The 27,502-nt window shown below is 43.9% G+C and overlaps 2 protein-coding genes across 2 annotated transcripts in view; one reads left to right on the plus strand and one right to left on the minus strand.

Annotated features, from left to right (window-relative positions):
• The window catches only part of lrba (LPS-responsive vesicle trafficking, beach and anchor containing), a 184,719-nt gene that overhangs the window by 58,636 nt on the left and 98,581 nt on the right, over positions 1–27,502 (minus strand). Inside the window, 4 exon segments of the mRNA XM_060046267.1 lie at positions 15,937–16,073; positions 17,514–17,657; positions 21,829–21,843; positions 22,091–22,215. Of these exon segments, the coding sequence (XP_059902250.1) occupies positions 15,937–16,073; positions 17,514–17,657; positions 21,829–21,843; positions 22,091–22,215 (421 nt within the window).
• Positions 12,759–14,790, plus strand: mab21l2 (mab-21-like 2). Its single transcript, XM_060046305.1, has one exon. The coding sequence runs from the start codon at positions 13,292–13,294 to the stop codon at positions 14,369–14,371; it is 1,080 nt and encodes a 359-aa protein (XP_059902288.1). The 5' UTR covers positions 12,759–13,291; the 3' UTR covers positions 14,372–14,790.

Below are 27,502 nucleotides of genomic sequence, written 5' to 3' on the forward strand. Positions count from 1 at the left end.
CCTATGATCTTAGCAATAAGAGATAATCTGCAATCGCAAGAAGGAGACCTAGATCTAGTTGGATGTTTATGACACACGGCTAATGTAGATTTCACTCACTCCAGGTTTGGCCCGTACATATATCACCCAGCACCGGTTCACAAAACTCCTTGTCAATTCACTTCATTCTCACAGGGTGACTACCATTCTTGTGATGGAGGACGGAAAAAGGCTAAATGACCCAATAATCCAATGCAGGTAAAGTACAAGGAAAACATGTCACATGCTTCACACAAGTTAGCGCTGCAGCCATTCGTTCCACATCTGAACAAACCGTATAATAAGCAGTAACATCATGTAAAAGCAGCCCCGTACGGTGGGGACTGGAAAACGGCACAAAGTTGTGGATGTAGCAGGAGGATATCGGCCCTCCTTGTTATTATCTAAATATGGCTGTAATTGTTTTTCCGAGCGGAGGAAATGTGACAAAAAAACACAGAAATGAGCCTTGATTACAACACTCCGTCTCTGTGTGTGTGTGTGTGTGCCTCTCCCCCACCACTTCCACCACCCTCCTATCTCTTAACCTGTTTGTGTGCCGAGCTGCTGTTCATTTCTGAAGCACCGTCGTTTGTCTCTGTCAGACCTCCAAACCATGGCAGAATGAAGAGGGACACATAAAGAGGGGGCCCACTGGCTTTGGCTACGCTGAGTAGACGCACACGCACACACACACACACACACACACACACACACACACTCTTTGCCAATACACCACACACCCCCCTACCAACTGAGGACATTGGCCTCTTTAGAAACACTGGTGGTGTCGAGTGCTGGCAAGGACGTGTTGACACAATTAAGTGAAATTTAATTGAAAGTGCCCTAAATGAAGGGAGAGTTGCAGGGGGGACAGAACACCTATCAGGAGCACGGTTCAAGATAAATGGGTCTCTCAACACACACCCCTGTTGGGAGCACCAGGCGTGTGTGTCTCTGGGCTGATAAGACCGCTCTCGGTCTGAAAGGAAGAGAAAATTTTGGGTTTTATACCAACAACATGGAATACTTTATGTTCATATTTCAAATATAAAATATGGAATATACTGTATATGTGTGCAAAAGAAAAGTACGCAATGCAGAGACGTCAGATTTCCATGTTGCCATTTCATTCCTATTCAAAAACCTCATCAACGCAGTACGCATAGCCTCAAGTCCTAACACACAATGCCGCCAATGCGCTTTAATTCCCCTTCTACATCTTGTGAAGGGAAAACGCGGTGATTGAAGTTCAATTTGTTGCCTGTTATTAAGCATTTCCGCATGGCCGCCCCAGTTAAGGGATAATGGATGAGGGATTTATTATTACCTTTTTTGGTCAAATGAAGTGGTGTGGGAGATAAGGTGATGAAATTAATGAGCGGGCGGAAGAGTGGTGATCCATCAACATCAACACAGAGATGAGGGAGACGCTGCATTGGGAGAACTTGATAGAATTCATAGCTGGGAGAGAGGGGAAAAAAAACCTGTAGACTTATCAGCGTGCGGAATTGCTTTTCTGCTTTGTGAGTCCCAGTAGTCAAACATAATACAGGCCCACCCTCCGACCCGCCATACATCCCAACCCCCCCACCGCCAAGTCTTTTGCACATCAACTTATATATTACATCCATGATCTCTTCTCACAAGACCCTGTAATACCCTAAGGTAGTATTTATAGGAAGTAAACTACAAATATATATGATTATTAGCTTTCACCATACCTTTATAGAAGGAAAATCTAGCAGTATGCGTAAACCACAAACTCATAAAGTACCACATATGGCACCATGGAGCAGCCAATGGCCATGGTTTTAACGGCTCTCCTTCATTGGAGAAGGAATAAAGTGGTTTCTACAAGGCTCTCATCTCCCAATGTTCCCCCGCAGCAACAGAGGAAAGCAAACCATATCTCACTTTTAATTATAATAATAACTGGCATGCAATGTCTTGTTTGATCACCTCATCCGGGGTCCGCCATATACACATGCATATGGCACAGCTTATAACCCCTATTCCCCTCTTCCAGAACCCCGCCCCCCTACTACCCTCACTGTCCCCCCCCCCCCTCCTGGAAACCTCCATCCTGGGTTCCACTCCGGCAAGCCTGCCCTTGTCACCCCCCATCAGTAAATGAGTTCATCGGACTAACGAGCAGGAACCAGGCCAGTTAGCAGTAACGAGAGGTTTGTGGGCCTGCTTGTGCCACTGGACCAATCAGAACTCATGTCAACAGTGACACACTAAGCCCCCACCCTGGCCCTCTCTCCGCCATCCCTCCAGCCCTCTGGAGCCAATTAGGGCAGATTTGGTTTCAGAGTTTTGAATGATACGCGCTGGATTTTAAATATAGATAAACAATACGTAAAGGAAAGGAGAAAATATATGTGCTGACATATGCTAGTCGGTGAGATATTTTTTGTGAGAATCCCAAAAAAGATAATTGGCGTTCCGGATTTGGTAGAAGAATGCTCCCCCGTCATTAGAAGTTGAAATCATAAAAGCTGGTATGACCACATGACCCTTTGTTCCTTCTCTAGCAGCGGAGTCTAGTCCAGTGTGTTGGTCTCAACTACCCACGTCACCATCACTCCAAATCACTGCTGTGATTTACAATATATTATAACTTTATTTATGTTTCTGTGCTTGTACGTGAAGCTCTTTGTAACTGTGTATTTTTATTTTAAAGTGATATGTAAATAAAGCTCTATTTACTTTACTTGATAATCCTTATTGTATGTGCTTGCTAGACCATGAGATAATAATGCACCATTAAAGAGGGTAAGCAAGTGTAGTGTGTGCTTTTACAGGATTAAGGCTTAGATGATGAAGTGAAGTGGTTCGATGTGTAAACAATAAATATGTATTAATTGAAGTCCTGTTACTTACGTATCGATTCCATAGAAGAAACGACTGATAATTCCAAAGTCATCAGAATGACTTCAACATGTCAAACCAAAGAAGGATTTGTGTCAAACTGAAAATGCGAAAAAAAATTAAATACCACTGTAAGAAATTCGCAGTGTTAATCACTGGAATCACATAATACCTAGTTCATCTTCCACAAGGGATGTAAAACTAACTTACAAGCACTAAAATAAATAAACAGAGCCGAGAACCCACTGGGGTGTGAGAGACTTAAAGGAAAATAAACATGGCAAGCTTGTGCAGCAGACACTCAGCTTTTCAAGACTCAAGACTTGAAAAGCTTTCGCTCCAGAGAAAGGGTTTGCCAAGTTGGACTTTGCACCCCTTTGAAGACAGTGTCTTCTGAAAGGGCCTTTTGGAGCATTTAGTTTGAATGCAGCCTAATGAGGATTAAACTCTGGGTCCCCCTCTCCACTGTTTGTTAACAGTTTAGCCTTCTCCTCTTCTTTTGCTTGAGTGCTTAGCCTTCTTGAAGCATAAAAAGGCCTTGTGTGGATTTTGGAAGATACCGGGGCTGTGGTCTTAGGGTTAATTGGAGGAGAAGTGAAGGCCTTTTTTTTTTAGCACCTTTAGCTGAAGCAGCTCAGGAGTAACAGAGCATGTAGCATACCGAATGTGCAGTGGGAAATGCTAATGGGAGGATTATAGGATTATATACAAGAAAAGCTAAACAAAATAGTGTAAGGGTATCCACTTATGTTAACAGTTCAAGGTATAAATACGCTCAGCATCTCCTTAACCATGGGTTTGATTTTTATTAAATTTGTTTGAGATTAAATTCCGGTTTCCATAGGATATTCTCTCGCCACATTTGCTTTTAATCTCCACCAAAGAGCAACCACAAATCCCCCCCCTGGAAGTTTTAATCTTAGGGGCCACAGAGGGCAGAGTTGGTGGCTTCAGGTGATGGGTATGAACAGATAGAAAGGCAAAAGGCATCTGCGAGTCGAGGTGAATCTCTTTCTGTTTCATAGGATCCCAAAACTGTTAATTGCTGGTTTTAAAACGTAAATAATGGTTTGATAATAAATTATACTTTCAAATATGGCCTGTCAAAGTACTGTATTTATACAGGTTTTATCAAAACTGTAAAACATAGCAAGATAGAAAGAGTTTACCTAAATCACTATCATTGTAATTGTATACTAGGATTTCAGGTTATTGTGTAAACCGCAAAAAAACTGAGCACCTGTTGTATCAAGGAATAGCAACACCACATTCCAAGGACGTGTCAAGCTCCACCTCAACCAACACTTGCACATAGAGAAAGAGAAGCAAGGCAGGGGAGCAAAAGGTTGTATACTTTTCAGCAGAATTGGGTAAAATCAGCTAGACAGCCCTGGGCTTCGACTCTACCCTGAAGCCATGAAGGACTGGTTGGAGGACTTAGTGTGCATTGTCTTCGCCCATCTCCCTATAAGCTGCCATGGCTAACACACATCAGACAGGTTTAGATCCCTGACCACCGCTTATCGCATTCTCCTCGCTCTCCCTTTATAGCCCGGCTGGATGGCCATTTTTTTCGGATCTGCCGCAGAGCGTCATTGGGGTAAATTCTTTTCTAATCCAGCTATTGTTGCTGTCTTAAATAGGGGTGTATGTGTGTGTGTGGGGGGGGGGGGATACCCCTCTTGGGTGAATCTAGGGGTAGGTTGCCTGGAGGAGGGAGAAGAGGGAAAGAGGAGAGCGTTGAAAGCCTTTTCACTGAATGAAACTATGGGCACTTTGTGTTGAGTGTGAAGGTGATCCGGCTGTCGCTGAACGACCGGCAGAAATTCATTGCAGAGAAGTGGTGTGGCACTAATTTGAATTGGATGATGCCACATAATACATGGTGCAATAAACGTAGTAATTATATGAAAGGGACTACCTTTTGGGGCACTGTTGAACTGGGCATAATATACCAAATGAAGAACTGCAAGTGGAATATTAAACAACAAATTACCTTTTGATTCCAGTCTACAGAACACATCCCTCCACTGGCCGTGTTTATAGATCGGGTTGTGGCTTTGTTTGCGTCCATCTCAAGTGGAGTGTGAAAATAAAAGAATAAAGGGGTCTCGGCTGGGTGAGTTCACTGTAGTGTGCCTCTGGGGGATGTAGCGTTTGCAGCAGACAGGAAGGGTCATTAACTGTAATAGCAGCAGAGAACCCTAGAGTGTGACATTCAGCCCTCAGCCTCCTCCACAGAGAAGATAGCTCTGCATCGGCTGAAAGAACAACCTTGGTCAGATCAGGGCTGCTTAAAACAAGTAAACTGAAAATGTCAAACGCTTTGGTTGGTTGTCTTTTAATAAACCTGGGGACATTCTCATCTGGAAAACACTTTTGGGGTAGTGTTGCGTTGATTCATTGGATACGGTGCATTCTCACATTTAAATGAACCTCTTTGTTTTTCTGTAATAAGACTCAAATTGCTTAATCATTAATAATAAATAAGAAACTTGTTTTTTTCCCCCTCAACCACGAACGCAGCCAACCTTCCAAAAAACAAAACAAAACGCCTGCAAAATGAAGTACCACATTTACAATTCCGATCCCCAATCTGCCAGGCTTGCCCCCTGCGCACATCGATTTTTCAATCTGCAGCCTGCGTCTCCCGACCTCGCCTTGAATAACAAAGGGGGCCGGCTTGGAACAGCAGGTACACAGGTGCAGGGTGTAATATCAGTAGCCAGCCAGGCAGACTGGCATCCATAAACAGCCCTATCCATCAGGCTGGCGTGTTGTCTTTGACACGCGTGTCAGGGGCCGACGAATGGAATACATGATGGAGAGAGGGGATCAATCAGATGGTGGGAGGGGAGGCACTGTGGCCTCAGTCAAGCCCAAAGATGGAGCATGATGGAAAGGGAGGGGAGGGGGGGGGGGGGGGCAGGCCAGGCTCAGGTGCAGGCAGGGAGATGGCAGGGGGGGGGGGGGGGAGGCTGGACACCGTCTTTTGTCTGAAGGTGTTTGGTTAAGTGTGAGGAAGGTCTGGTGGGTTTGCGGTGGATTGTTGCTGCTGGTTGTATTGAGGTCCAAAGTCAGGTCATCGGTGAGGGGGGAGGGGGGGGACAAGCTTGTGTTAGGGTTAGGGATGTGTTTTTGTTTGTGTGTGTTGATGTGTGTGTGGCTGGAGAGACATTAGTCATCATTAGTGGGTTGACAGTATGGGTGGTGGTTTCTCTGTGTTGACCTGCTGGCAGTCATCTTCCCCTGTGCTTGGCCCTGATTTGATACTGGTTTGTGGCTCATTGCTCAGATAACACCCATTTATCGCTTCACTAATAATAGACGATACTTGGCATATTCGATTTTTTGGTGAAACAAATGGATACATTATTGCATACATTTACTCTACATTTATTATTATGAATATAAATATTATGTATTAAGTTATATAAACTGTAAATTAAAATAAAAAGTTGAAAAAAGTGGAGAGGTTAGTCTGGAATAAAAATGTCCTAAAAAAATAAAATAAACAAATGTATACATTATTATTTAATTATAGCATTTAATTCCACTCATATCATTTTCCCCTTGACATTACTAAATGTGCCTTTTATGTTGAACTTAATTTGATTTGATTAAAGTACAGATTTATAACAGATTATTGTTGCCTTAAAACAGTTTTCAAAGGGTGGTAAAAAACACAGAACAACATCCATGTGTGCAACAAAAGGATAGCCCCACAACAAAACAAAGTCAACGTGACAACTCCGAACACGGCTTTCAAACAGCAGTAGAACAACACTTCAGGGTGCCGACAATATTTACTTGCTGTTATATTCCTAATTGGATCTCAACCACCCCCCGGATTGTTTGGATGCGAGTTAGCATTGTTCGCTAGCTCTCCTGCAGCCCCAGACAGTGACTTGACGTTAGCACTGAGGCATACTGAGAGCAGCATGGTAATAATTGGGGGGGGTTCCTGATGAGAGGATAAGTCAAACAATGCCCCAGGGGACCGGCGGAGGACTGAGATTAACCCAGAGAGCAGAGCGTGAGCTTCGGGGACAGGGGAGAAAGTTTGAGGGGGGTTGGGGGAGGAGTGGATGGAAGAAGCCAAAAGCAGCACATGGTGGTTTGGGAGATAATGAGTCCGACTCGGGTAGGGAAATGTTTAATGTCTTCCAGGTGCTACAATTACTGGAGGGGGGGGAGCGCGCACACAAACACACACACACACACACACACACACACACACACACACACACACACACACACACACACACACACACACACACACACACACACACACACACACACACACACACACAGAAAGAGGGAGACAGAGAGACAGACACAGAGAGAGAGAAAGAGAGCGAGACAGACGCAGTGAGAGAGAGCGAGTGAGAATGAGAACGAGAGAGAGAAAGAGAGAGAGAGAGAGAAAGAAGGTCACCCAAGCCCATCCCTCAGCCCATACCCGCATCCTATACTCCTGCGATTTATCGACCCTCCGTCCAAAATTCATTCGAAGCAAGTGGAGGGAGAGGATGGAGGAATGGCGAGGAGGAAAGATGGAGGTGGTGGGGGAGGCAAGGTGGTGGAAGTAGAGGTGGTGGATTGGGGGGGGAGAGAGATATGAATGAGTGCGAGTGAAGGGATCCGTTTTCCTGGGCTCATTGATAATGACATACCTGCTCCGGCTGTCTGTTAGTCCTATAGCACACACTACTTAGGTCCTAACTGGAAAATCAATATAACTCCACCCCCCCCCCCCCCCCCCCAACCTCCCCCCTCTGTCAGAGGCCCCTTTCTGCCATGCCTCTTTCTGACTGGCAGCTGCAGCCGAAGGTCGTCCCTGGCGACCAAGTAACGCTGTTGCAGCCGAGGAGTGGAGATGCGGAGGGGGGCGTGGGCACAGTAGTCGGACACTTTGGGGACAGCCTTACAATATTGAACCGGTCACTACATAACAATGATTTGGGTTTTTTCTTTTAGCATTCTCCTGACTGAATGCCCATCCATTCAGCCTGCTCCTGGTCACATGCAACCAGCACACCAATTAGAGTGTCCGACAGCCCTCTCAACAGGAGCTTCATCAGGACAGAGAGTGGAAGGTGCGAGGTGTGTGAGCCCAGATCTGTCACGGCAATGTTTGGAAGCAGATCTGCCAGCAGCATATATCTTTTGGATTTGTTGATGAACTAAGAAAACATCAACATAGACATGTTGGTGCATGTGTTTGAGTGCGTACGCGCGTCATGTCTGTGTCTGGGTGTAGAATGCTAAAACAAACAACATAAAAAGATGGTTAAGTGTAGTGAAGGTATAATGAACAATTGAGGCCAAAATGTTTGGCCTTCAAATAAATACTGTGCGGTACAATTAATCACCAATCTCAATGCATCAATCATTCTATCTTTGAAATACATCGTACTTAAATAGCTTACTTAAAAATGGGGCAGCAAGTAGCCTTAAAAGGTGATCCACCATGAGTTGCAGTGCAGTACATCACTTTGCATATGATATTGATCACACATCATCATCATTAAAAAAGTCCCTATATATAACTGCAGCTGGCAGGCTCTTTGAGAAAGCAAGAAAAAATCTTCCAATAGATTTGTGCTTTCATTCCATCCAACCAATCGGGGAGGGGGCTCACTTCCTAATTTATGGGCTACCATGTGTCTCTCGGAGCACATTACGCAACAATAACTCTACATGGATTATCAATGGGTTGTGTGTAAACATAGGGACTCGACTGTCAAACACACACGTGCACACAGACACACACATACACACACAGGAAGACATACTCAAGCCCACGCAGACACACACACACACACACACACACACACACACACACACACACACACACACACACACACACAAAGGCAGACATTAAGAGCGTAAACAGTCAGGCGGGCAGGCAGGCGGGCGGACACACACACACATCTGCTCCATGACTTCACCATCAGTTCTGCGATCTGCAGAGCAGATGCGGAGCCTTGCCAAGCAATTAGTAGCCTGGGCTGATTTTCTCTGGGCCTTCGACGGCGAGAGCAGCTGGGTCCGTCCGGGCTTCAGGAACCCTCTAAATGTCATGTATCTGTGGCCAGTGTGTGTGTGTGTGTGTGTGTGTGTGTGTGTGTGTGTGTGTGTGTGTGTGTGTGTGTGTGTGTGTGTGTGTGTGTGTGTGTGTGTGTGTGTGTGTGTGTGTGTGTGTGTGTGTGCCTGCTTGAAGCTCGGCAGCGGAGCTGCTTTCCCCGCGGCGATCGTGTTTCGAGAGGAGAAGAGAAACCAACAGCAGCAAAGAGCCCCTATAGCTCTGACACCCACCTCCTCCATCCTTCACTCTGAGCCGCCAAAGCCCCCGAACTCAAGCCCTCCCTTCCCTACTCTTGCTCTAACCATCTCACGGTGTCAAGTGCCTCTGAACGCACCCCCGCGTTTTTCACTCATGCCCAACAAAAGGTGGAGAAAGGAAAAGCGGATTTTATTCTAATATGCTCAAAATAAAAGGCGATGCCATTTACACCGTCGGAAGGGTGGGGGTTCCTACCCCGAGTACCTCCACGCCTCTTGCCCCGCTGACGCCGCTAGAGCTACGGCTCCTACTCAGACACAACACAGGGCCAGGAGGGACCACACTTACTGTCACGTATACCAAACCACCCGACAATATTCATCTTATAGCATTTAGGCCCTGAGTCCATGCAAAGACAGTTCATACACAGTTTTGGAACAGTGTCGTCAAACTAAAGTATTCACAAACAGATATAAAACAGATTATATTATCTGAATCATTTAGTGGCAGTTGAGAACCGCCGTGTCAATTGCGGGGCTAGTATTGGGCTACAAGTACTCAACAACAGAGTGTGTGTGTGTGTTGTCTCCAATAGTGGTATTCATAATAGAAGTATAATAATAGAACACTGCTGGAAGTTATATGTTACAACAACATGGTGGGACACCTGGCAAAAAGATGAGATTACACCATGAGGACACACACACTGAAAACAAGAGAGTAGAGCAGAGGAGTAGGCTAGCTCTGGCCAGGATTCTACTCTGTGTGTGTGTGTCTGTGTCTGTGTGTGTGTGTGTGTGTGTGTGTGTGTGTGTGTGTGTGTGTGTGTGTGTGTGTGTGTGTGTGTGTGTGTGTGTGTGTGTGTGTGTGTGTGTGATCTCACAGGCATCACATCAAAGAGCCCTCCACCGGGTCTCTGGTCTTCTCTCCCCGTCAATACAAACCAGAGGAAAGCTATTTACCCACCACAGATAATACTGGATCTTTTCAAAGAGATAATGGGAGGGAAGGAAAAAATAAGATTTGGGATAGCCACAGAGACTGGAAGAGCGAGTCGTTTTTTTTTTTTTTCCATTTGGTGGACTGATGCTACGTCTCATATGGTATGCATTGCTAACACACAGCTCTACGGCTAGGGCACTGTACGGCCCTGGGAATTACTGTAGAAAGACGAGTTGGAATCACATGTCTTGTGAATGTAACACACACACACACAACCACACGCAATAACACACACATTAACACACACAGTATATACTCTACTCAACTTCTAAACAATTGTCAGGTAAAAAAAGAAGTAGAGAGATGCTCAACAATTTTTCTAAATAATAATTATTATAACTATTCATCCAACTGATATACTGATCCAACTGACGGGGGGAGAGAATTTCGGTAAAGTTCTCCACTGTTAATAATCTTCCTTCAAGGGCTTCAATGTCCGTCTGCTGAAGACGTGTTGGTACACCAAAGGTAAGACTTGACCCTCTGCTAACGACATGCAAACCCTCAAAAACCTCCATCAAGCGGGTGCAGCATGATTCCATTCGGGGCAGCATGCTCAATTTGTACAATGGTGGGGAGAAATAGTGACTGGTCACGTAATAAAGTGAATCCCACAATATATCTCTGCTGTTAATTCCCATCGAATGTTAGTAACTGGAGAGCAAAACTCAAATAGAGACTAACTTTTAAAAGATAATGATAGGTCATGTATAAATAATTCATTTATATCACAATTATATATTAGCTCAATATAATAATAATATGCTTTTCACTTTCTATTTATTTATGAGGAATAAAAAATTTGTGATTTTCTTTTTAATATCAGCAACGTTTAGTTAGTAATTATTTAATAACTTGTATAAAGCGTTACAAATCTAGGCTATTTAACGATATTAAACTAATAGCCTAAATTGTAAATTTAATTCATATTCAAAATCAAAAGTAAAAAAACAATAGGGTTCCAACCCGTTGGCTTGGCCCCCTAATTAATACAATTTCTGCAATTTAAATTCCACGGTAACAAAAATCTAAAACACAATACAATGTAAAACCAAAGCGCTTAATTATTATAGGTAGGCCTACTTAGCATGACGCATATGATAATCCCTTCTACCCAGTATATTTAATCTGCGACGAGATTAAGATAACAATTCAGGATACTTGGACTAAATATTAATTAAATCAGTCCTCTTCTCTAATTGATTCAATAAAGCGGAGCGTCCCTGCTCGACTGTGTAACCCGCTAAAAGGCCTATGGCCTACATGTCTGCAGCGACAAAGACGCAAAACACATCTGTAAACCGAAACAAAATTCCGAATGATTATTGCATCATTAAGTCAAACACCAAGCAAAAGCATGCATGATCAGTCAATAGGTAGACAGTGTTTATCTACGCGTTTATTTTTCAACATTGGCTGAAAACGTCATCGTTCCTTAACCCACAGTGCTCCCAATCCGCAAAACGCCTCCTCTCACTCATAAACAAGTGACGGCTTTTTAAGGCATCAGACATGAAGTCCGGGGTGATAAGGGGACTCCAATTACAAAGTCAGAACATCTCCCCCCTCCCACCACTCATCCCCGCCTCGTCCCCCCCAGGACCTCAATTACTCAGCATCGACACGGTGCTCTCCTGTTAAGCGGGGTATTGGCTATTGACGTGCGTAAACGGACGATTTGAATAATTTCATTCCCAAATATGAATTCTGAATTTGCACAAATATGAACCATATAAATAAGCATCATCTTAACAAATTACTTTACAATATCTCTTAAATCCAAGGACGTGTTATGATTTTTCCAGAGCGTAAACAGCAGGTGCACTGACGACCCACTGAAAGTTATCCAATAGTGGATGAGCAGGTTCGAGTCAATCAGTACCTCTTATCAGGCCACCAGGGTATAATTCCACAAAATTTTATATATTTTTTTTTTTTTATCTTAACTGTTCCTTTTGTTCATGCAAACAGAAAGGCTTCAGTTCCCACTTGTTACACAAACGACCCGCTCCTGTAATGGATTGAAGACGCATTGAGACCAAAGCCTGGACGCCCATTGATATCTGAGAGGGATATTAAACAACTTGCCGTAAAGCGTTCATAAAGGAGAACCAAATATCAAAAGGGCAAAATAGCACCGAAATCAGTTTCATAGAATTGGAAAACAAGCATTGAAATAAATAAGATAGAGGACGATATAAAAAATACAAAAAAACTGAAATACGACTAAATAGGTATAACACAGTGAACCATGAAATGTCAAAACAAAATCTACTTCTAAAAAAATAGATAGATCTATCAATATATAAAACATGACCTGGCCCTCGGCAGCCAGTAACCTATAGTGCGCGGTCGCGTCTTAAATCCCTTCTCCGCCTTTACGCACCTGACGAACGGGCAAGCAAAAATAACCTGGAAAATTGTCTGATACATAAAATACCGCAAGCGTCAAAACAGGGTGTTGCCAATGAGAAGAGAATAAGAAGAATTTGGTTAAAAAGCGTCAACAAAGCGATCTCCTATCGACCTGGGAGCACCGGCCAGCTCCGCGCCACCAGAGTCTGGTGGGCTAAACTCTTCCTCCCGTCCGAGGACTGCTGCCGGCGGCCGCTCTGATTGGCTGCGCGCACTGACAGCTCCGGCTGTGATTGCAGGAGAGGAAGCCGGCCCCTTTCACTCTTGCTCATGGACCATTCATAAACTACACAAGTCCTGCACACACAGCTGAGTGTGTGGAAGAAAAGACTGGACCCGAAAGGAGAGAGAATAACTATAGTTGTGCGCATCCCGATAAGAGGAACATGCTGGTATACGGACGGCGTGTGTGATCCAGAACACGGGGGGGGCTTCAGCCTATACTCTGATATATTTGGAAGCGCATAGTTTCGGACAAAAAATTGGTAGCCATTACGTTGCATCCCTATCCGCTTCCTCCCTCCTTGCACTGACGTCCATCCGCTGTAACAGGCGGAAAAAAAAAACTTTGATCATACACATTTTTTTTTTACTGCACTGGAAGCGTTTGCCATCTGGCTTTACCGGTAAGCATTGGATCCGTCAACCTACTGCGACTCTCCGGTGTACAGCCCGGACATCTGCCCGAACATGATCGCGACGCAGGCGAAGCTGGTTTACCAGCTTAACAAGTATTACAACGAAAGATGTCAAACGCGCAAAGCGGCCATTGCGAAGACCATACGAGAGGTCTGCAAAGTGGTTTCAGATGTCCTGAAGGAGGTGGAAGTGCAGGAGCCGCGCTTCATCAGCTCCCTGAGCGAGATCGAGGCGCGCTACGAGGGGATGGAGGTCATCGCGCCAAACGAGTTCGAGGTGGTGCTCTACCTCAACCAAATGGGGGTGTTTAACTTCGTTGACGACGGCTCCCTGCCCGGCTGTGCGGTGCTGAAGCTGAGCGACGGCCGCAAGAGGAGCATGTCCCTATGGGTAGAGTTCATCACCGCCTCAGGCTACCTCTCCGCGCGGAAGATCCGCTCGCGTTTTCAGACTCTAGTGGCGCAAGCGGTGGACAAATGCAGCTACCGCGACGTGGTGAAGATGGTGGCGGACACCAGTGAGGTGAAACTGCGCATCAGAGAAAGGTACGTGGTTCAGATCACTCCCGCGTTCAAGTGCACCGGGATCTGGCCCCGGAGCGCGGCGCAGTGGCCCATGCCGCACATCCCCTGGCCGGGGCCCAACAGAGTGGCCGAGGTGAAAGCCGAGGGGTTCAATCTACTTTCCAAAGAGTGCTACTCGCTGACGGGAAAACAGAGCTCGGCCGAGAGCGACGCCTGGGTGCTGCAGTTCAGCGAGGCGGAGAACAGGCTGCTGATGGCGGGCTGCAGGAAGAAGTGTCTCTCGGTCCTCAAGACCCTGCGCGACCGTCACCTGGAGCTGCCGGGTCAGCCGCTCAACAACTACCACATGAAGACCCTGCTGCTGTACGAGTGCGAGAAGCACCCGAGGGAGACCGACTGGGACGAGTCCTGTCTCGGGGACCGACTTAACGGGATCCTGCTGCAGCTGATCTCCTGTTTACAGTGCCGTAGATGCCCCCATTATTTCCTGCCGAATTTGGACTTGTTTCAGGGGAAGCCCCACTCCGCCCTGGAGGCGGCGGCCAAGCAGACGTGGAGACTGGCTAGGGAGATTCTCACCAACGCGAAAAGTTTGGACAAATTATAAATGTATAGATCGATCGACTTTTTTTTTTATTTCCCGCAGACATTTGTGGGATACCGCGAGAAGAGAGAGGACAAAAAGGTGAACTGATGGTCACATCCATGTAGGCCACATACATAAATTGAACAAACAAAAAAAGTCTGACACTAGACGTTAAGATCGAAGTCAATGTGAGGAAACCTTTTCCCAACATGGAGAGACTCATGGCAGCAGCGAGGCAAGGTACATTTTCAGGCTAAGTGTGTTCACTTTTAGTCTTCTTGTGTAGCTTGTTTTCACGAAGTGAAGAAACTTTTTATTTAAGTATATGCACAAAATCTTTAAATGAAAGGATCAAATGTAGTGTGCCAAGCTGACATTTTACATTATGTGATTTAAAATGACTGATGTTAATAAAACGTTGTAAATAACATTACAACTTGGCCACGTGTCTTCAAATATTATGACCACGTCGATACAATTCTGTACATCACTTTGTTATTGATAAGGTCACGTCCATTTCATTTAACTTAAACACTAATTCATTGGCCTATTAATATGCGGACAATTTGTCAGGATTTGTAGAGCCAACTCTTTTACTTGTAAGTCATTGATACGTCATTTTTATTAGGATAAAAAAATTAAATAAATTCTAGTAATAGTCACTTTCTAAAATCCATGCCTCTAAAGCGTGAATAAACCCGTTTTCAACCTCCCCAGCTTGGGCCTGCCCTGCAGGTTCAACTGGCCCAACGAATGTAAACACAAAGTAGACCACCTGTAGGTCAACCAGCCAACCGGCACGTTTTCCCATTTATTTATAACATTGTCGTGATTATAAAGGTTAAGGGTAACGTTTTTAATATAGTTATGAGAACATTACAACCAGCAGGATATTATTTGAACTTATTAAGGTCTGTGTTCAAAACGTTTTCAGTGCAAACCAAATACAAAACTCAAGAAGATTCAGGTCTAAATAGGCCAAATATATTTTCAGCGCATTTTCTAGGGTTTTAGGCCTACATATTAGATGTATTATCTAAACGTAACTTTACGTTTAATTATTTATATTTTCAGTATTAAACTGTAAAATTCGCATACATAGCACAAATGGCCAAAAAGGTTATATTTTCCCAAACCATAAAATAGGAAAATATTAACCCATGAGAAAATAACATATCCTAAGTGTGTGTGTGTGTGTGTGTGTGTGTGTGTGTGTGTGTGTGTGTGTGTGTGTGTGTGTGTGTGTGTGTGTGTGTGTGTGTGTGTGTGTGTGTGTGTGTGTGTGTGTGTGTGTGTGTGTGTTAATCAAAAGGGCAAATGTAGTCATTGTTGAAAAAAACAAGGGAATTCTAACCAATAAGCGAATAACATAAAAAACAGGTATGGATAATAATAATAATAATAATAATAATAAAAAACGATGTATGTTGTCCATCGGTTGGCTGAGGTGAACGTTCATCCATTAGGTTGAGTAGGCCCATCGGGGGATATAAACGCTCGCTCAAGTTACAGATTCATTTAGATGTGACAATTTGGGCAAATCCTTTTTACCGATCGATGCCGGTTAAGTCAGTGCGGGCTCTTACCTTGGGATCGATGGCCTTGAAGCTGGGCTCGTCCTCATCCACCTCGAAGTAAACCTCCGAGGATGTGATGGACAGCGTGCCCTTCACCACCGCGGCCGGAGCCACGAGCTCTGCGCTGGTCGTCAGGTTCACGGACCCTGCAGTTGCGGCGGATGAAATAGGCTATGATCGTCCACTTTCATGCGGACTTTTACAAAAGACCCGGTCGATTTGTAAATATATGGGCCACAGACCGCCCTCAGACTTCGTAAAATAAAAACAAGTGTAAACGAAAATGGACACATCGACTCTCAAATAAGGAACTGGCAATGAAAGCTTTATTCTTTAAACTGAATTAACGCTAAATTAATAACAAATAGCCTAACTGAAATAGGGTCAGGCGATTTATTTGAAAAACGGCCTGCATTGATTGATCCAACGCATATTGCAACACAATCCAAACATGAAGGCTATTATTCATAGGCCATGTTTTCTGCTTCACCGGACCAAAACACGTTCACTTTCAAAACATATTTCAAATAATCCGCAACAATAGAACAGGGTAAATCGGATGTCTTATTTTCCGTCCAGCCTCTAACGTTTAAAACCATTCATGTAGCTTAGCCCAAAATGCTAACCTATAGCAATCCTTTGGGGTGTGTCTGTCAAACAGAACAAACTGTCAATCAGGGTGCGATGGTGGGCTATTGCTAGAAGGTCTGTTTAATCTCTCATCCATCTTAATTCATGCCAGTATGACAATGCGGAGCGGCTCGGGGGAGCGACAACTGCAGGCTGCCTGCACACAGCTCCCTGCAGTTCTCTTGCGTACATGCAATAATGCGCGATGCATTGTGTGTGTTGCCGATGACCAATTCATGCACGAGGCTGATTGTGGCAACCCCCCACCGTTCCCACACAGCCGATGGGATAACAGATATTCAGCATATAGGCCTAGCCTACGACGAGCACTCACGTTTAATCTGACGTGTGTGGAAGACATTCAATTGCATCCGATTCGGATAGTTTTGCGCCATATTAAGAGTGTTGGCCTACAACCATTTTTCTGGCAATAGATTAAACTTAAATCCCATAAACTCGCCCGGTTGTGTTATAATTTATGCCTAATGACATTCTTAGGCTAAATGATGCATCATAGTCATGTAAAGAAAATAAATCGCATCTTTCAGGTGGTGGTAATCGGATTAGTAGGATAGGCTCATATAATTCATTATCAATGGGTGCATTAAAATCAGCCCCATAACGGCCGAACATGTCTCTTGGAACAGGCGAAGAGCCACTTTCATCTAACTTTTTCAACCAATAGAGACGGTATTATTTCATAAGAATTAGGGGTTTCAAAGGCACATAGGCCTACATGAAACAAACAACTTCACTGAGTTTAGAGGCCTTATCCCATAAACATAAACCCAGAGGTGTTCTTGCGATAATCAGGCTAGTAAACGGCAATAGGCTAATAGACGGGAATAATTGACTATAATACAATTAACCGATTATTTTCGTAAATACGAAATAGCGGCGACGATGTTATAGTAAGACATGCACAGGCCGTTGAAACATTAAAATAATGACATTACCTGTTAGATTCTCCAAGTCCTTCTCTTCCAATGATGATAGAGTCTCATCGTCTCCGTCTGAGAAAACGTCACTCTCAGAGTTCTGATTGGCCAGGCCCTGACCTCTGATTGACTGTTTGCCTTTGAGGATATCTTCATCGGAAGCTGGAAATTAAACATTTTGAAAAATGTCATTATATTTGTATTTTAATTATAAAGTAAGTAATCGAGAGACAATGCAAAATTAACATATTTTAAAGGATGTGATTTTGGGAGTTTAATCAAGATGAAATCTAAACAAAAACAAACACTCAATAACAAAGAACTTCAGAAACGTAAAGAATAAAAGTCATTGTGAAAAAAAATTGAAAAAATGGGAGTGACGGGGCCGAACGTGAAGAGTTTAATAATTAGTATATCCAGTCTGAAACAATTTTCTTGTCTTAAAACCATTAGATGATGCACTATTCAGGTGTCCAAGTAAAATGTTTGGAGTTTTTACATAATTGAACAGACTACTTTCTCCTACTAACGCTACTTGTTCAGAAGTCCCCCTCAATTCTTAAAAATTACCGCATTTTATAACAGTTTGCTGATAGTCTACCCTCCAACACGAACAACTCACATAATCAAAACATCTATTTGCAACCAAAGCTCAACAAAACACACACAGGCATGAGAAAGTTGCTATTGTGTGTGATTTCAACTGAACTTGACTTGAGGTTTCAAATATTAGTATTTAGTCACAGTAGTAAGTAGTAAATCTATTTATTCTCTCAGGGCTCACGAAAACATTTATAGAGCCCTGTAGTATACCCCAGTAGTAGTAGTTATAGAAGTAGTAGAAGTGGTGGTGGTAGTGTTGCAGGGCTCTAGATCTACAGACACAAGTGCAATACAGTGCAAGGTGAAGACTGCCAAGTCTTTCCCCTTTGTAAACATATGCCACATGCATTCCATCTAGCTACTTATGTCTCCTTGTGTATGTGTGTGTGTTTGTCAGTGTGTATATGTGTGTGTATTCACATGTGATAGTCTGTATTCGTGTGTGCATGCGTGTGTATTTGTGTGTGTGTTCAGGAACGCGTGTATCATTACACCAATTCTCGTAAACACATATCCGTTTTCATGCATAAAATCATGATTTTCCCTTTTCCTTCTTAATCACCTGAGGGGATATCAGCTGCATTCTTTGTGTGTGTGTGTGTGTGTGTGTGTGTGTGTGTGTGTGTGTGTGTGTGTGTGTGTGTGTGTGTGTGTGTGTGTGTGTGTGTGTGTGTGTGTGTGTGTGTGTGTGTGTGTGTGTGTGTGTGTGTGTGTGTGTGTGTGTAAAAAAAAAAACACACAGCCGCATCATGTGACTTGATAGTGTGTAACTGTTAGCAGAGCCCCGGCCTGAAAAATCTCTTGTCATTGAAAATATGCAGCTCACTGATATTTAGAATGGACTTCCTGTAATTAAGGCTCCCAGGGGCATTCTTTAGTTAGCAGCGCTGAAATTACTCCCAGGTCCGCTAATACGTACCACATGACGGGGGATTCACACCCCTGGCCTGAGAACAGGGGGCAGGGGGCTTGTCAGTCGAGTGAGGTTGGAAAACAAACACGCATTTGAACTTCTGTACAATCTATTCTCAACAAAGACACTGGCCACAGCTAACTTGATAATAATTAGGTTTAGCTAATGTTACTACGCCCCGCTTGATCGGCATGTCGTATCTGGGAAAGTACGCTAGCAGGTAGCGTAGACACACTGCTCATGAAGTGGACGAAGCTAGCATGCTACAAGCTCCTTAAAACCACACACAAAACATAAACTAAAAGTTAACCCCGGTGGTTCAAACCAAATGTAGTTCATATCACACTTTTGTATTCAGTGTAGATTCAAAAGACTGAAACTAATACTGTGGTATGTTATTAATTTTGACAGTAAGGCAGTCAAATATTATTACGTTAAATTCACATTTGTTATGTTTATATTGTCAGTATATTAGCACATTTTAAAAGATGAAAGAAAAATATAAAAAGAAAAGAAAAGTCACAGTGACCATTTGAATAAACTGTCTGTTTTAAGTAATCGGGTGCAAGTTTGCCCGCGATTACTTAATGGATAATCAAAAGTAGAGAGATAAAAGCTATCGGTCTTAATAGATAAGCTAAGCGTTGAAATATGATATGCAAACAAAGAATAACTCCTGCAATAAACTTTGAGCCATATCACATCAGTACTCCAAAAGGGATAAATCCTCAGATACAAAACATTTAATTTAAAACCCTTTAGTTTTGGTCAGAAATACGTGTTAACCAGTAGGAATGCCTATGATTCCACACTACACCTCCATTACCCTACATACCAAGATGTCCAACTGCCTGCTTTCCACAACTCCGGGCGGGCATACATGGCCCTGGCCATTAAATTGTCAGAATTAACAAATGACTTTTTAACCAGAGGCTGGTGGAGAGCGTGGTCAGAAGGTGAGTATTGATCACCTGAACACAGCCATACGTCTTCAGGTATTTACTCTACCACCTCTGCTTACGCAGGACCAAGCCCCGACCAAATCAATCCCCGGGAAAGGAGATGGCCGCTTTCCAGCAATAAATACATAGAAGGTTTCTACTCCAGTCTGCGCATGGCCTTACCCCTATACAGGCGGTCCAGGGGAAATCGCCCCCGCTTGGCTGGCTATGAATGACCCTGGTTGTGTGTGCCGTCGCAACTGAACTGCCAAGGACTTTGTAATGGTAGTCTCATCCACATGTAACCTTTTCTGACCGAAAAGAATAGTTGGTCATATACATACAGTATTAGGCATGTATGTATGGGTACGGGTATGTTGACACAATTTATTAAGGAATCATGCATGTGATATTTATTTATTCATTATTTAACACTATAGTTTATAGTGATGTATAGAATAAATACATACATTTAAATATATAAAGGGGAAAAAAGTATTTCACCAGTTGCTCTCAAATAAGGTATATTAAGGGTTGATCATATAAATATTTTCTCAGCGGGTTCAAACTCAAGAGTGTTTTTCTCGACCATATGATGAAAATAATTACAGCCAGATATGACCTTTGTCCCGTGGTTCAAAACTCTGCCCTGCATTCTCATTTTGAAGCGCACTTCCTTAACAAATGTCAGGTCGATTAAAACAAGTCGAAAGGTTACATCAGAAAATGGATGCCATCAGGCCTCAATGTCAAGGAGGTATTTTAATGAAATAGCCCCATACTGTTCTGGACGTACTCCCTCATGGGGGAAGAGTCTACTTACTGGAACTGGTGGTTATTTTGTATTCAAGACATAAAAAAGGACACACACAGACACACGATATTTCAGATTCAGTCTAGTTAATATACGTTCTACATAAGCTCACCCTTTAAGAACATGAAATCCATTCTACGTCAATCTCAACAACCAGCAGGGATGTAAAATGGAGAATACCTTCAACACATTTCCTTGCGACACACACAAATGATGTTTCCCTGTTGATTTCAGAGCACGTCAGAGGGTCAGAGGAGGTGGAAACATAAGTGAACTGCAGCCCGTCTGGTCTCCACTCCGTCCACCTCTATCCCTGTAAAACTAGCAGGTCTCCCTAGGACTGGGGATCCCCGATATGTATTGCTTTCAGATCACATTCCCATTGACTCCTTCCACCCCTGGCTATTCGTCTTCAGGAATGAGGTCATGTTTAGTGAGACTTCGACAGGTGACACGTTGGGAGATTTTAACTTTTTTCTTTTTGTGGTCCACATATTGACTTTTATTGTGAAGTGAGAGTCATTGATCAACTGCCATGGGCTGAGTTGCAAACCCTGTTGTGTAGTGGACAGGTGTGGTAGAATGATATTGCAGACATAATAGACTCTAACGGTGCTTCCGCAAGAGTAATGAGACACTAAATGACTATTTATTGGTTACTAGTTATTTGATAATCAGGGTTAACAGTTGGTATGTTGTTCTCAAGGTGACTAACAACTTTCGCATCGGTTCTTACGAGACACAATCACAGAGACAATGAAGGAGGGTAGCCATTGATTTGATCAATTGACCAATTCTGATTCTTAGGGAAAAGATAATCAAATGTGTTTGTTTTAAAGACAACTCTGCATTCTGTGGAACTGAACCATTTTGATGGAGTCATTTTGAAAAACCATTGGATTTGCTTCAGTCAAGTTTAGATTTTTTTCGTCACATAGTGTTTGAACACAATGAAATGAGAAAAATGAATAAATAAATGAACAAATGGACAAACAATGAAAATCACAATATGACCTCTCGTCTAAATGTCAAGCATGTGAAACAAAGATAGAAATTACTTACCGCTGGTACTATTGACTGTCATGCAATAGAAGGAAATATATTTAGAATTATTATTACATACATAAACAAATGTAGCGCATAAATAGTATATTATATGAAATATACTGCTGTTTAAATATAACATTATACGTCAAATTAGCAGCTTCTTACGACACACCCACAAAAGGTTCTCTCATTTGTTTATTGCGATGTACACAGTGCTACTATCACCTAACCAGTGAGCTACACACATGACAGACCGACGGCGACAAAGCCAACTGACCGTGTTCGGCGGCGCCTTTGAGTGTGGCCTGGCCGTGCGTGGATCCGAAGGGGTTCCTGATGAAGCGGCGGCGACGCCTCAGGTCGTCCTCCCAGTAGTCGAGGCGCCAGAACTCCCTGGGCCGGCTGCTGGGAGACAGAGGTACCACATGTGTTAGCAATTACTAGCCAGCATGGAGTAGCACTCCAGCATTGGCGCACATAAAGACAGTATTGTTTTGGTTGACTCGTTTTTTTTTTCTCCCTTTTTTCTTCGCCGTGACTCTTTCTCAAGGAATCCTTTTATTTATTTTGTTGATGTGCATTCACTTGTACACCCGCTCAGACACACTAGTCCCACCGCATCCCCGTGGGTGATAATGATGGTGGAAGTGTCTCTCTCTTGAGGAATCCTTATTCATTTATTTTTATATCAACTCACTTGTACACAAGCTCCCAGTACATAGTAGTCACACATTACATCCCCGTGGGTGATAATGACATTTCCTGTCAGAAGTGGATTGTTTCAATTGTTCTTTTTTTTTTTTTACATTTCATTCCAGTCTAGAGCCAGACAGGTCATCCAGAGGAGAGGCGCAGAGTGTGTTTCGTGCATCTCAGTTGCACCCGTGTGTGTGTGTGTGTGTGTGTGTGTGTGTGTGTGTGTGTGTGTGTGTGTGTGTGCGTGTGCGAGTGCGTGTGTGAGAGAAAGAGATTATTTTCCACACTGTAACGGCACGCGCTCCCATTCCAGGCTCATTTCAGGCCCAGCAGGGCACCTTCTTGTCAGCTCCCCCCCCAGGCCACGGCCAGGCAAATGGGGGGACAAGGCCATTACAAATACAGAGGAGGCGGTGGATAGCATTACCAATATTAATCAATGTCCATTTCTGCCATTTTCTTTTTTTTCCGTTCCAATTTACACCTCCCCTAAGCAGGTCTGCCCAGTAAATCATTTTGAATGACTCTCAACGCATTAGCGTTAACGTCTAGAAGAGGAGTGACTGTTAGCGTTTTGTATGTAGAATATCAATCTATATTTTCCGCCCCCGAAATAAACATTCCATCCAATAATTATTTCTGGTCCGAACTTTAGTAACAAATGATAAGACACCACAAGTAACAAAATACCCTGAAGACAGGAAAACATAAGCCCTTAAAAGCCCTTAAAAAAAGAGTGGGCCCAAATAATGATCTTGTGCCTACAGGGTACTCAATTATGATGATTGGTGAAATATATATATGTCTTTGAGACCATTGTGCTATGTCAAAGTGAGAGGAAGTTTTATTGTGCAAGAGGGCCCCCAACAACCGTGAAATATAAATCAAAATAACAGCCACCACCCAAGACCCTCAGATACACACGCAGGTCTTCATGTTAAGATACTGCACAGACAGACACGTTTTGCAGAATGAAGGAAAATCATGAAAAGATTCATGAAAATGGATGTTAGAACATTTAGTGGGGCTTGAAAAAACTGGATTTAGAGTATATCAACCAAAAGAAACACATTGTGATTTTTTTTATTTATTTACTGGAGAACCTGGAGAATTTTAAAGTTAAGGAAAAACATTGCAACCAACAAAAAAAAATGGAATGCATGACACTGAGCTGCAGGGAGAGCGTTAAGGTGTTCAGTGGCAGGCCCGCTGCACAGGGAGAGCCCAGACATACTTTATGTGATCTTGAACGCTGCTCTGGCCAGAGGCTCCTCACAAATCTTCAGGGCCAACACCAATGATCACACTGGGGCCCCTAAAAGGGGAAGAAGCTTTACACAAGAAAATAAATACGATTTCTAAGCAGGCGCTCTAAGACCTCTCCTGCGCGGCTAATGAAAACCATTAATTACTTGATTTATCAGAAGGCAACCTGGGGATCTGTCTCAAAAGAGCAGGAGGACGTGCAGAGGTTGGCCCGGTGTTTACCCCGGAACCAGAAGTGCTCTTCGGAGGGCCTTTAATGCAACGCTTAGTGGAAAGGTTTTGAGTACATCCACTGCAGAGGTAAATACTGCCAAGCTCTGACACCCAAGCGCACATGGAAGAGGATACCGATATGGATTCAGCACTCTTAGCAGACTGAAGAGGACACTGTTGTATATACAACTGTGTGTGTGTGTGTGTGTGTGTGTGTGTGTGTGTGTGTGTGTGTGTGTGAACACTGTGCTGTGTCTGATGTACACTGTGCCTGTACAAGTATGTGTGCTTTTCTATGGGTGTGCAAGTGTGTGCAAATGTGTATGGTGTGTATGTGAGTGTGCGCGTGCGTGCACGCTGGCAGCAGACGGAGCAGAGCAGGCCTGTGCAGCAGCAGATTTCTCCCCAGTCACAAAGCCGCTGCTCTGTGTTTGAGCGTGATAGTCTCCACGCACAAACGCCTCCTTAATCATCCTGCCTGCTGCGGCATTCATCTCACAAAAATAATTATCAAGGTTTGTTCGCTGCGCCACATACCAACACCACCCCCCCTCCCCTCCCTTTTCCCAAATCACGGCATACTCGTTCCTCATCCCGGGAGCTGGAGGGAAAGGGTGGGGGGGTGTGGGGGGGGGGGGGGTGGTAGAGATCCACACAATACATATTTATCCATCAGAGGTGGGTGGGGAGGGGGCGGGGGAGTAATTAGTCGTGGCGTGGGGGAACTCCCTCCACCCGTCACAGTCAGCCGTGAGCCGGCCACAATGGAGCTCCTAATGACGGGGGGCTGGGAGGGGTCTGTGGGGGGCGGGGGGGGAGCACCTTCACCATCAATCGTTGAAAAAATGAAAAAAGAAAAACAGAAGGTAAAACAGAGCGCGGAAGATGTACATCGCTATCCTTCGCCGCCGCCCAGACCACATGCCAAGTGTGGCTCCGCACAGACGACACATTTATTATTCACAACGTGATCCATCCTTCCAGCGCACAGCCGTTCTTCACAAAATAACAACAATTAAACTAAAGCACAATAGGGCGTTGGGGCCAGCCGCCAGTGTGATCAGTAATTAGTCCGGGTTATAAGGGGTGTCTGGAAGATGTGCCGAGATGTGTCCCAAGACAAGGGGTTAGCGGCAAGAAACATAGATAGAGGGGGGGTTGTGTGTCTCTGTGTGTGTGTGTGTGTGTGTGTGTGTGTGTGTGTGTGTGTGTGTGTGTGTGTGTGTGTGTGTGTGTGTGTGTGTGTGTGTGTGTGTGTGTGTTCGTTAAGGTGCGATATGTGTGTATACGAGCTAAACTGCGTGAGTACTTGTGTTGAATTCCTCGGCGCCTGTTTAGTGTAGACCACATTGGGCACTGATTAAACTACATCTGAGGGACATTTATGTGGGGTGGGTTAGAGTGATTACCTTTAATATTTTTATATCATCTTTTGGATGCTTTTCAGACCTCACTGGTTGTAAAATCCAAGAAGTTTACCAACAGACGAGATGGAGTATTATGGGTGAATGTGAGGCAGGGTATTTGTTTCCTCGCACTTTTAATACGACTACCTAGTTATGTCGTTCAAACCAAAACATTGATAGCACCCTTTAATAAATTCAAGCCCACCGTATCAGCAGACAGCAAAGGGGATACTTAAACGGTCGGCCTCTTTAACATTACAATGACATCACTAAATTTTCCATTAACTTCAAAACAGAGCAGAGTTCCAAGTGAGTTTGGCATAGCACCGTGTGACATTAAACAAATTGTTTGATTGTAGGGAGTGTTCAGGAGCCGGTGGGAAGTCCAGGATTAATGAAAGGCTTGTTTGGAGAGAACAGCGTTTAGGAGAGCAGAGAGTCAAGCCAGGTTCATGATGGTCTGTGGCCTCTACTGCTGTAGTGTTAGTTGGCCTGCACTGAAACACAAGAAGCAAGTCACCATGTGTTTATTGATGCTACACGGCGGAATCAAGCACCCAATATGGTAGCTTTTTTTGCTCTTACGTTTTCTTTAGCTTTTTGTGCAAGCAATTTGCTACAACTAACATTAATACTACAATTATTTAAACTATTACTATTATTTTAATGAACCAATGCCCCTCAGAAACGATGCAACATCTCAAATATATAATGTAAAACATAACATGATACGAGGAAAGAAGATGGTGGAACACACACCAGCAGCAACCTGTCCCGAGCATCCCTACGACGCCGGAATCATCCATTTCCTATTATTCCTGCGTCTGAGGGGCGAGTGCGGCTTATCGGGCCGTTGGACCTCATCACTCCAGTTAAAACATGTTAATAGATTCCTTCCGCAGGCCAGGCAACTTTGATAGCACTCCTATTCCAATGATCCGATTGTTCCCTTTTCTGACAAGGACAAACGATTGCCATCCATCAAGATCCAGAAAGACAGAGGCCTCGCACTTCGACTGCCCCGATGCAATGTTGTTTGTAGAGCACTGCAAACGTCTGGCCTCAGATATTAAACGGCGTAAAGGGTGATGATGACTTTAAAATGGAATTCTATGAAATGATCCAAAACACCGTAAACAGCGTTGCATGCAATAGGAAATAGACATAATTATATATTTTAAAAACCTGACCCCTTTCCCGTCCCCCTAGACAGAGTATCTAACCACATCCATCCATCACTCCAGGTGCACTGGTCCAAAGACAAACAGCCATTGAGAATACCGTACTGCAGGATTCATTTGGGTACATTGCGCGGGCTTACATATGCGCACAAGATTTCTCATCTCTTTTTTTTTTTTTCATTAACACTCCCCCCCCCCTATTGGCAAGCTCCAAATGGCTCAAACATAGCAGTTATCCCAGCGATCATTTTGCTTTGATTTGCATAAACCATGCGTTCCCCCAAGCGCCAGCGGAGCGAGCTGAGATTGAGGATTTGTCATGTTGAGGAGCGGGAATGCCTGAGCGCTACGGCTCTTTATCAATCGTTGGGCGCGGGGAGACGGTCCCTGCGGTTTACCTCCACGGACCCAAATTAAATCAAACGGGACCCAATACCATTCCTCCAAAGTGGTGCGTGCGCCATGATTAAGTCTGGCCAGGGCGCTGTTTACATGTGCATTAATGCGTGTCCCATCCCCATGTAATGAAGTGTACAGAAGGACCATCAACATGTATGTATGTTAATTCACCTCTCCTAATGCATATCAGCCCTGCACCCTGGTGTTGGGGGTCACTCGGGTGACAAACACTTCAATCTTACAGCCCTTAAACGAGTTTTACTGACGGGATTTTATCAATCCTCTTAATTAATGACAGGTCCTAGCCATTTAATTTGTCTACCCTGAACAGCAAAATACACATTAAATGTTGTGATACATGAGGTCTGTATGGAATACGATCCATACAATTATTATGCAGATGCAAAGTACTACTTTTTAAGTGTCCAGACGGAATTAAAATAGGAGATGGAAGGAAGAAACGACCACATCTTTCAATCAAGCTACACTGAAGCGACAAAATGTCATTTTCCACCTCACTAACGAACA

This window comes from Gadus macrocephalus, chromosome 3, assembly GCF_031168955.1.
Source record: "Gadus macrocephalus chromosome 3, ASM3116895v1".
NCBI lineage: Eukaryota > Metazoa > Chordata > Actinopteri > Gadiformes > Gadidae > Gadus > Gadus macrocephalus.